At 41.2% G+C, this 11525-nt stretch overlaps 1 protein-coding gene across 1 annotated transcript; it reads right to left on the bottom strand.

The window, feature by feature from the left end:
- Positions 1-5141, bottom strand: CIMIP1 (ciliary microtubule inner protein 1). The gene is made up of 4 exons (XM_069871953.1): positions 5077-5141; positions 3713-3794; positions 2951-3049; positions 1-534 (listed from the first exon to the last, which is right to left on the bottom strand). The coding sequence occupies exons 1-4, from the start codon at positions 5139-5141 to the stop codon at positions 379-381; spliced, it is 402 nt and encodes a 133-aa protein (XP_069728054.1). The 3' UTR covers positions 1-378.
- Between the last annotated feature and the right edge of the window lie 6384 nt (positions 5142-11525).

The raw sequence follows: 11525 nt of genomic DNA, 5'->3' as shown, positions 1-11525 counted from the left end.
TAGCACAGGTAAGTGATGAATTGGGAATGAGCAGCAGGGTAGGATTGTCAGGAACAGGGCAGTGTGTATTTATGTTGCAAGAACTGCTGTGAAACTGAGTCTGAATGGAGGCTTTCATGGAGAAACAATTAGAAAGTTTATTTATGGTTACATCTACGTAAACTTGAAGCAGTCTTAATAGCATGGATGTCATAGATTTAAAAAAAATCAGTAGCAAATAAAATGTTACATTAAAATGTTCACACTTTACCAAAATTATTGTGGATGTTTGCATAAATAATTTTTAAGGCATAACTGTTTAACAATCTGACAGTCCACTATGAAATGTTTATTTAGGGATGCAAACGGATCTATGTGCCAACCTGCTATTTCTTAACTTCAGTCAGAGGGCTCACATGGCCACTTCAGCTCCTTAAAAAAGGTACCTTTGCTGCTTCGGATTTGAAAACCGTGTTCAAGTTCCAACCCTTGAACACCTGATCTCCAGCCAATAAATCCTTGGGTAGTCTTAGGTACTGGAGGAGATGGCATAACCTAGAATAAAAGTAACATGTAGAAGTCAATGATTGAAAGGTTTTTGATGGTAATTTCTGTCATGCAACATCCTCTTCTGTGCTGCAGTGTGAGTCGAAACAAAAACTTAAAAAATAGTGGTTTTAAATGCAATCTGCTGAATTAATATCCTGAACGCACACTGACATTAATGGAAGGAAATAAGAACTTAAAGAGATAGCCTAGTTGCATGCAAGTTTGCATGCAGGATAGTTTATAATTTAAGAAGTCATTAGAATAATTTCGGCCTCAAGGCACAGGGAAAGAGAGAAGTAAAATGCTCACACTCCAATGACGTAACTAACTTAATTTGCCAGCCTTCTAAACAAACAAACAAACAAACAAAAGTCTTTCAGTGTCTAAATTGGTGTGTATAACAGGAAACAACAAAAAAGCAAAATTATTCTTTAGTAGCATATATTAGTATACTTTTTTTAAAACTGAATTTTGCTCCCTTTCTAGGGACTTTACTGGCTTTACATTATTAGAAGAATTTTATCTTCAGTTTTACCCTTTTTCCTTACATCATCATCATAATCATAATCTCTTAAACTAGTTAAATTCTCTAAACAGGAGAAATAACATTTTATACTTGCTGTAATGTATATGGTAGCAATGTACACTTGTTGTAATATATTGGATAATAGTTTTGTGTCCAAATGCTAAAGACATTACTGACCAAGCTGGCTTTTGCATCAAGAATTACTTGTTCCACCTTCTTAAAAGATGGGTAAGCATCAAGTTAATCTGCAACTAATCTAGCTAAAAAGGAAACAAAACAAAAGCCAACAGTCATTGTTCACTGACTGCTGTGCTTACTTTGGCTGAATCATCTCAGTTGGGCACGTTATATCATTTTAGCATCTGGGGACTTAGTAGAGAAATACACAGCAAGAGAACAATGTTTCAGTTCTCGTGCCAGAGTTGCTTCACTTTGTTCTTTGGCCAAGATGAGAAAATGTTTATGATATTTAGGTGGAGCAGTTCCTCTGAAAAGATAATTTTTATGGCCAGAAGTGCCACCCACTGAGCAGGATAACGAGGGAAATAACGTCCCACTTATGATCTGGGGAAAAGGACTATGAAGAAGCAATTATTGATCTAACTTAGAGAGAAGAAGAGATATGATTGATAGAATCATATCAACTGATAGAACAGATTATCATGAAAGGAAATGTGCAGAAAGACACAGTTCTGAATAAGGACTTAAGAAATTTCACTCTGAATGTGTAAAGGGTAGGCTAAATCATAGCTGAATTGTATCTTCCTTAGCAAATATACTGAGGTGAAATTGAAACCAGGACCCCTGTTTCGGTGTGTGCCAGGCTACCATGCTACTTCAGCAGCTGATGACTGTCTGCATGATTTGTTAACAAACATACACCCTCACTGTGCTGCAGCAGAGGTAAACTTGACTGAAACTGGAGGCTCAAGACAAAACTGAAGCACAAGTGGCACTAATGGCAGAAATGCTGCCACTTAATTTCTCTGCCACACTCAGCACAAGCTCTTAATTTTTGTTTCAATTTAATCTCAGTAAAAGCTTTTACCACTTCCTCACCTTATCTCGCTGCCCTTGGAATCCTTTGAAAAATACAAGGTTCAGCAAGTAGGCATTTCCAATCTCTTTTGTTTCCTTAATCTTCTCTAAGTGGACTAGCTTTCATTTTTGTTAGCATATTCCACTTTCCCTTTTAAGAACGTTCCTCTCCCAATGTCATTGATTTACCTGCCTATATAGTTATCCTATTAATTGGTGATTCTGACACTGTATATTTATAAATCAAACCATCAGTCACATTCCACTCTTATTTCCAGTTGTTTGACAACTTTTAGACTGAATATATGACTCCAAATCATATCATATAAAACCAAATAGTTAAGAATTGGCTCATTATAACTGGCTTCTTACTACTTCGTGCCACCAAAGAGATCAGTGGTGTTGTCTCTGCCAAAAAGAAGACTGTCTTATATAAAGCTAGAAAAACGACTGCATCTTAACCACCAGTTAGAACTGAGAGTTAGGGTTATTGATAAGCCTTGAAGTAAGACGTGTATGTATATTTGAGGAGAGAATCACTGGCTCTGCAAGCCCCCTGCTGTACTGAGCTGTACGGCTGACTGCTCTGTTACTCGATGTCGCAGAGGAGCGCGTGGGCGAGGTGCTTTACAGAAAGATGATTGCGTACAGTGAAAGCTCTGTGAACTAACAACCGCATCCAAAGGGCAATTCCTTGTCTTAAACGAATGCTTTTAAAGCATTGCTCGGGTTGAAAATACAATTTACTTTGACCTTTAGTTAAAGGCCCACCTCTAAAAGACAACTGATTTTTAGAGCTTGTGTGGTTTCTTAATACAGACATTGCTGTACTGCATTTTTAAAATCTAATTTTCTAACCTTAATGTATTTTTCCAGAGGTGTCACAGGTCGAACCTGCAGATGTTCTGGAAGTTGTATCTTGGGCTTTGTATTTTCTTTCTTTTCATCTTCAATCAACTAAAACCAAAACATCAACATTAAAAACCTGGACTCTCAATCTTTTTAAATACGGAGGGCCAAAGTTTTCAAAGGTGCTAACTTGGATGCCTCCAGGAATTTCCAAAAGAATCTGGAACAGATTAAGTACTCCTAGCCCTACGTAAAACACATTTATAACAGTTACGGGGCTGCATCAATCCTGTTCTTAAGCAATGAACTGTGGTGATTCCAAATGTAACAGTATGTGCTACTATACTGTAATATCTAACCGAGAATAGACATCTCTCCAAATATTTTCATTTGTTGTAAATTCCCCCCATGAAAATGTAATTAGTTAGAACCTTTTCCCCTAGATTTTTAAACTACCATATGGGTAGACAAAGGGGAAATATTTTCCTGTCAGTGTGTATCTAGTACTTGTTCACACTACTGGGAGTCATGTTTCTCAAGAGAAATATATCAGAATATGCATAGCATATAAATTGCCACTTGCCGTATCTTATTCAAAGGAAAACCAAAACTTTGAACCCATTCTAAAAATAGTGCCCTCATTACCCTGGGACCTAGCTTAGTAAGAATACCCAGCACTTTCCCAGTCTTCTGTGCTCTCATAATTTTGTGTCCAGATACATTTTTGTAGAAGTAAATTTCATACATTGCTTATACGCCATTCAATTTTACCTCCTCAAGAGGTGTTTTCAAGAATCCCCACTTGTGAGACCATCTACTTGCAGCTTCTAGTTCCTTTTCAATGTATTTTCTCCTGATACAAATAGAGAAATGTTTAAGCATACTCTGAAAGCTGTCATTAAAAAAAAACCCAAACAACTCAGGCAAACCCAACTACTGTGTCACAAAGCACAGCACTGCAGCATGAATCTTTAGACCTTTGCCTCAAAACAGCAAGATTATAGAATCACCAGGCTGGAAGAGACCCACTGGATCATTGAGTCCAACCATTCCTATCAAACACTAACCCATGTCCCTCAGCGCCTTGTCCACCCGTCCCTTAAACCCCTCCGGGGAAGGTGACTCAACCCCCTCCCTGGGCAGCCTCTGCCAGTGCCCAATGACCCTTTCTGTGAAAATTTTTTCCTAATGTCCAGCCTGACCCTCCCCTGGTGGAGCTTGAGGCCATTCCCTCTCGTCCTGTCCCCTGTCACTTGGGAGAAGAGCCCAGCTCCCTCCTCTCCACAACCTCCTTTACGAGTTAACAACGGGCTGACTCGGAGGTAAGGGGAAAATATTTTCCATGGGTCAGAAAGGAAACAATTCCTTGTGAAGGTGCAAGTGAACGCACTTCCTTGCAAATTTGGTTGTGTCAGGAACTGGAGGTCGAATTCGTTATGACACAGTTTTTGAAACACTTGAAAAGCACACAGCCGTGACTTTTAATATATACTTTTCTTTGCTGTTGAATCAGAATAACTAGGTTGGAAAAGACCTTTGAGAGCATCAACTCAAACTGCACTTGTCTGCTATTAAACCAGATCCCTGAGCACCTCGTCTGCCCGCCTGTTAAACCCCTCCAGGGCTGGGGACTCCCCCACCTCCCTGAGCAGCCGTTCCAGGGCCTGAGAACCCTTTCCGTGAAGAAATGTTTCGTGATGTTTAATCTGATCCTGCCTTGGTGCGACTTGAGGCCATTCCCCCTCGTCCCGTCTTGGGAGAAGAGACCAACACCCACCTCGCTACAACCTCCCCTCAGATGTCGCAGAGACCGATGAGGTCTCCCCTCAGCCTCCTCTTCTCCAGGCTAAACACCCCCCTCCCGGTCCCTCAGCCGCCCCCCGCGTTCTCCAGCCCCTTCCCCGGCCCCTCGCCCTTCTCCGGACGCACTCCAGGTCCTCAGCGTCCTCGGAGCGAGGGTCCCGAACCCAGCTTCCAAGGCTGCTCGCGGGGGCAGAACGGCCAGGTGGAACCTCCTCCTCGAGGGCACCTGAGCCCTGCCCCGCTCGGCCACAGCTGCCGCCCATTTAGGGACCATCCCCCCCCCCCCCCAGCCCAGAGCCCCGAGCCGCCCGCGGGGCCGCCGGGGCCGGTACCAGCAGGCGTCGAGCGCCACGAAGTTGCGGGGCTGGGGCGGGTAGGTGCGCTGCTGCAGCGCCATGGCCCCTCCGGCAGGGGGCGCCGGTAGGGGAGGGGCGCGCCTCGCGCTGGGGCTCGTGCTTGGCCTCGCTGAAGCCCGCGGGCCGAGGCGGAGGGGGGGGGCTGTGGGGGAGCAGCCTGCGGGGAAGGGGCTGGGGCTGGTGGAACGGGTCCGGAGGAGGCCGTGGAGATGATCTGAGGGCTGGAGAACCTCTGAGGACAGGCTGAGAGAGTTGGGGAGGAGCAACCTGGAGAAGGTTGTGAGGAGAACTTACAGCGACCTTCCAGTACCTGAAGGGGCTGCAGGAGAGCTGGGGAGGGGCTGCTCACCAAGGCTTGTGGGGATGGGACGAGGGGCAACGGGGATAAAACTGGAGAGGGGCAGGTTTAGACTAGACATAAGGAGGAATTTCTTCACCATGAGGGTGGTGAGGCGCTGGTCCAGGTTGCCCATCCCTGGAGGTGTTCAAGGCCAGGTTGGATGAAGCTTTGATCGCCCTTAGCCAGTGTGAGGCACAGGGTTGGAACTGGATGGACTTTAAGGTCCCTTCCAACCCAAAGTGTTCTGTGATTCTATGATTTTGTGTTTTCTTTAGGTCCCTTGGGAAACCAGATGCGCACCTAATGCTGTCAGTGATTTTTTTGGGGGTGTCTTTCAGTGGTTTTGGGTTTCTTTGCAACAATATTCACTTCATACGAGAAGTAGTTACTACTACGAAAAGTAGAATATTTTTATTTAAGCTAAAGTAGACTTAAGCTTCATCTAAGCGATTGTGGTTTTTGAAGGTTAGATAGAACGTCCCTCTGATCACCTTTTCTTTGTGTGATGGCATGTTTTCTTTTAGATATCTTTCTATACACTGTTCATTATTTGAAGCTGAGAACGTCTTGTGTACAGTATGATCTGTGCTGAACAGGTGTCTGTTCTTCTGTCATCACCACTGTTTGGAGTTTTCTTCCAGTCTCAAAGGCAAGGTCAGGCAGAGAGTTGGAGCCAGCTCCAAATTACCAAGAGTTTTGACTGTAGTGAAATTTCATAATAACATTAAAATTAGACCTCGGAAAGCAATAGCTTATGCATAAGATTTCTGGGAAAACTTATACATATGCATGTAAGTGGGAAATATATTCTGTAAGCAGCTCTTTTCTTGTCGCACACAATTGATTGAGATCACACCCTCATGTTGCCCAGCCCTGATTAAAGGGTGCTTGCTTCCTGAAACTGCAGAACGAGTCTCAGAGAGTTCATTCACTGGCATTTTCAGTATCACAGTAGGAAAAAATGTTTGGATTAAGCTAATTGAAGCTGTGGCCTTGCTTGAGGAATTAGGCGTATTTCAGAGGAAGAGGTGTTTGTCTAAACTTCTAAGACTTTACAACAGGCAGAATCCCATTAGCAGGAAAGAAACAGCTGGACGCATTTCTGGATATGGAGCTGCCACAAGGCAGTTTTAAGCCTGGACAAGGGAGTTGTTCAACAGCCAAAACCATGCAGTATTTTAATTGTTTGTAATAGGGATGGAAAACGATTGAAGGATGTGGGTTTTTTTTTTATTCTGGTAAGAATGAGCCTGTGAATGTGTCCAGAGCTCAACCCGTGTGCACTATGATGGGTGTTTGCTCCAGTTCCTCGGTGCTCTTCGTACACACCAAGATTAGTTTATGGGAAAAAACATTGGTCTTGTAACATCCAGTGTCTTTCTGATCTCTTTTTCTGATAGATGTTGTTCTTTACAAACTGCACACTAATATTAGAAGTTCTGAGAAAGACCTCAACATGCTTCATGAGTTATATGTAAAACCCCCAAAAATATTTACAGCTTGTAAAAAGTTCACTGTGTTCCAATATATTACTATTTTTGGCTCCCCATCGATTTTTTTTTTTGGTAATTTTATTTTCTTGCAATTGCTTTATAAAACATTTTAACAACAAACGTAGCCAACTGGCTCTTTGCCCTTATGGGTTTAAGTAGTTCCCTGACCCCTTTCTTTTTGTCTGGAAACTGGCTTGTGCAAATACACTGTAAATAGTTAATGTGACTTTTTCACACCATTGCACAGTTGTTATGCTTATTATAAAATAAATACAGAAAGGTTTTGACCTAAGCTGAGTGGTTTATAGGTAGTGTGCTTGAATGCTTAATTGCTAGCTTTTTATTTGTTTGGGGGTTTTTATAGAGCAAAGGATCTAAAGGCCTTAAATATTTGAGTCTGACAAGACTGTATATACATTTATTAGTCATTTTAGAAGTACTAAGAACCTCTGTTTGAGTAAGAGGAGGAAAAAACTCCTGTAGTCTTAAAATAGCAATTAATACTGTTCTTCTGGGTGTCTAAAAATCATTAAACTATCAACAGAGTATTTCACTTACATGCCATTTCTTGATTCTCTAATTGATAATTAGACTGGCAATTAAATCAGCTGGGTCTCCTATAATCACCCATAAATGCTTACTCATTGTCCTACTTAATTAACTCCTGCTGCTTAGTCACATTTATCTCAGGAGCCCTCTTATTACAGCCTTGATGCTTTCTGTGAAAAAAGCTAATGAACACAATCAAATTCATAGTTCACTGTATCATGATTTAAAAAGCAGTAGCATTTGTCAAGAGAGAATGAAACTTCTTAGACTAACATAGTGAAAATAGGACATTATAATTTTCACTATTTCTCTTTTTTGTGCTTAACTGAATTATTTTTCAGGTAAGGGAATGCAGTAAATGTGTAGTTAGTCTTAGGTCTTACTGGGTTCTTATGAGTACAGGACAGCATTAGAATTGCAATTGGACTATGAGAGAAGTGAAATAGGATTTTAATGAGCTAATAACTATTGAATGACAGGGATACAGGTCCACTGAGATTCAAAAGTCATTTGCTGAAAGTCTGGATCTTGTAGCTATATGCAGCAGCATTTGTCATCACATGACAAATGTTGAAGCAGGTACTACATCACTTGAGATCCATGCCTAGATAAAATCATGTCTGAATAGTTGATGCTTCCAAGCAACGTTCAGCTCCTCTAAGAAGAGTAAATTCTAACCTGGATATGGCCATAAATGCTGAAATCCTAATGCTAATGCTTCCTGTCCTCTTCTGATTCAGGTGCTTGGTAGTGCTGCTGTTGATCAAGCAGCCATTCTTGGAGAACTTGCAAGTGTTCTTCAAGAATTTACAACCTATATATGTAACCTGAGGGTTTCAGATTAGTATCTTGAGTTTCATATATCCTTTCACTTGCATAAGGTGTTACCCTACTACCATGGAAGTAGTTTCAATGTTATTCTTCTTAGAGGCCTTGTAGTCTCTTCTCCCAGCGGATAATAAAAGTGATTGTGGTGCTGTGTTCTGATACAGGCTGGGATACTGATATTGATTAAAATTAACCAAGTGAGAAACAATAGTCTTTAACCAAAATACAGTTTTCTATGTAGCTGTACAAATGCTTCCACCAGCACGTGATGGGGCAACATACAAGGGTTGGAGGGAGCAGGGCAGGATGGTGGTGCTTAGTCTGAGTATTTACAAAGCTACAGTCTTCGGATGTTGTGTTGATGTAAATACAGGTGTTTCTGCTCTGCAAAATAGATCAGGGAACCAAACTGACTTAAATAGACTCTGCAGAAAGAGAAAGTAAAATCAGTTTTAATCTGTTTTGCAGAACAGTTCCACAAGCAGTTGTGCTTCTGCAATCAAGGCAGCAGACAGACTGGAGACAGGAAAAGGTGATGCGTGAGCAGAAGTGAACAACCCAGGGTAGGTGGATATCTTAAACCTCTACTGCTGCAAAAGACTTTATACAATGCAATGATGGCTTTGTTAATGTCATTCACAATCTTCAAGATTTGAGTTAATTTTTGGTTTCTGGAAATCTTGCATCTCTACCCTGATATGAAATTTTTAATACTTTTTATATTGCTTGTTCATGGAGAAAAGTGTCTAAATTAGCCCACAACAGCTTTCTGTGTGATAATCTTTGAATTTATTTGAAAGAACAAACTGTTCTCTTTTGGGCTGTATGTAGGCATTTGTAAGCATTGCTAATGAGCATCTCCACTCCCACCGAGTATGCTAAGGTTTGATTGTAGATGATACTTGTGCTCAGGTGCTCAAGATACACATATAAAATACAGTACTTTAAACCAACTACTCTGTATTTTTCAGCTTCATTTGCAAGGCCAGACCTAGACCATGTCCTGAATTTCAGCATTACGTTACCTACACAGCTTTTATTGCACTTGCTGTTCTTGCTAGTAGGGACTAGAGTCTTTTGCCTTTCATCAGATACTGGGTAGGAAAATTAAAGAAAAAAGCTTTTTTTTTTGTTGTTGTTGTAGTAAAGGGTATTTTGACTGGTTTTATATTTGCTAGCTCTTAAGCCATATATTATTATTTTATATTATACATCATAGAATTCCAGTTAGGTATACTTTCCTGTGTACATGGAAGATGAGTGTAGGCAGAGCTGGCCTGGGCTGCTACAGCGTGTAATACTGTGGTTTGGCAGAACAGTCCCTGAGAAACTTATGTGCTTGGCTGGACTTTGGGGAGGTTTTAGCCATATGAGGACTGTTTCGGTAGATTCATGCGTGGCAGCATAAAAGCGCTTGGGAGACTCTTCAACTCTGTCCTCATCCCGTGTTATAATTTATGATAAACTGTAGTAACTGCCAATGGGAAGTTCAATGGGAAAGCAATGATGCAAATGAAAAAGTATGACTGTTTTGCACCTTTGTGATCTAAAAGCTTCCAAGTTGGGAAGCTAAACTAAGTTTTGAATTGTGTGCTTCTTTTCTGAACACTTGAAACAAACTAGCAACCGTAAAGAGCTAGTATAACAAATACATTTTCTTATGAAGAGATGAGCATCATAGATACTAGTTCTCTCTTCATGGGAACAGCTATAGCACAGGGGGCCATACAACTTCTATTGTGTTGTGCCCTGCTGGGATCAATGTTTATAAATGCTGTTTTCTATCTGAGAAGGCAGTGCAATGTAATACATATGCCATGAATAGCACATGCTAGTGATTTGGGGAATTGTTCCAGAGCTGTGTTGCTAACTAGTATGTGACCAATAAGTCCCATGAATTCCTGCTGTGCCACAGCTTTTGCTGGATGTCTGGCAGCTCTGTAGAGGCAACTGTCAGTGCTCTGACTAGGTTGTTTGATGGCTGGAAAAGTAGAACAAATGCTGTGCACTGATGGAGGATAATAGCAGGGAGGGAGGGAGAGGAGAATGCTAATGTCCCTAAGGAAACCTACAGTCATGTATATCTGTCCATGTTCTGTGGTTTTGTTTCTGGAGGCCTGCACTTCTTGCTCTCAGCACTGCCAACTTCACATCTGAAAACCTGAAAGCAGCCTCTTTATTTTCTTTCAGCTACCCTGGGCTTGCTTCTTCCCCACCAGTGTCAACAATATCAGAACCTCTGAAAATGAAGATGTACCTGTGCTTAGGCTCTTGCATTGAAAATATTTAACGAAAAATTGTAATTGGTACTGGCAGCTTTGTTCTTCCTTCTCCCTCATTTGCAGTATTAGATATGGAAGTCTAATAGAGGAGACTGTAAACATAACTTCAGTATATTTGCTAATGTTTCTAAATAATGTTTTGGGTGTGGGCTGCCCGAGTGGTAGACTGCTTTGTTATGATTACGGTGACTTAAGTAAACAAAATCCTATTGACACTATAGACTCTGGCTTAATTAAAAAAAAACCCCAAACCTACTAAAGCCTATCAAGAATATGTTAATTGAAGTTCCTGAATTTCCATTTATGAAAAGGACCCAGTGGCCTGGTTAGCACTACTATAGGCTGCTGCAAAAATTGGAACTGTCATCATGTTGTGGCTGTAATTATCCAGTGACTTTTGAACAGTGTGTGGAATGTCTGTTTTCCCAACAATAATATGTTTTGTTTTCTCTCTATAAAATGGCACTTACAGCTACAGCTTTATGCAGATTTCTATGCACGAAAGGCATAAACAATCTTAATTGAATTTAGATACCATTCGATAATTCCGGGAGCTTTATTTGTGTTTCAGCAGATTCATTGCTTTTTCTTCAAACTAAGGATTTACGTGAGTTACTACTTTACGTTACACCCAATGGATACTCTTCTGTTAGTGTTGTACCTGGTGGAATAAATATATATGCCCTCCAAATAAAATTTCTGCTAGTGACGTGGAGGACTTTGTCACTTTCAGACTGGAGGAGATATTGGCAGTAAAATTCTTCATTAGTAGGTGTGATCTCTGAGCATGACTTCAGAGGTCTGGTTGCAGAGAGCTTGCAGAACGCTGCATTATTGCAGTTTCAAAGACCATGGAATGTGGCCACCACTTCCAGCGTGCCCAGTGTCAAAATGTAAATGCCAATGGGCAGCACTTACCAGAGTTTTCCTGCT

This window comes from Phaenicophaeus curvirostris, chromosome 18 (genome assembly GCF_032191515.1).
Source record: "Phaenicophaeus curvirostris isolate KB17595 chromosome 18, BPBGC_Pcur_1.0, whole genome shotgun sequence".
Taxonomy (NCBI): Eukaryota; Metazoa; Chordata; class Aves; order Cuculiformes; family Cuculidae; genus Phaenicophaeus; species Phaenicophaeus curvirostris.
Note: the sequence above shows the minus strand (reverse complement) of the source record. Positions and strands in the feature narration are given on the sequence as shown.

Coding starts and splice junctions, on each gene's coding strand:
- CIMIP1 (XM_069871953.1), bottom strand. CDS start 5,141: ATGGCGCTGCAGCAGCGCACCTACCCGCCCCAGCCCCGCAACTTCGTG. Junction 3,795..5,076: donor GTGGCGCTCGACGCCTGCTG/GTACCGGCCCCG, acceptor TATTTGTATCAG/GAGAAAATACATTGAAAAGG. Junction 3,050..3,712: donor TGAAAACACCTCTTGAGGAG/GTAAAATTGAAT, acceptor TTTTGGTTTTAG/TTGATTGAAGATGAAAAGAA.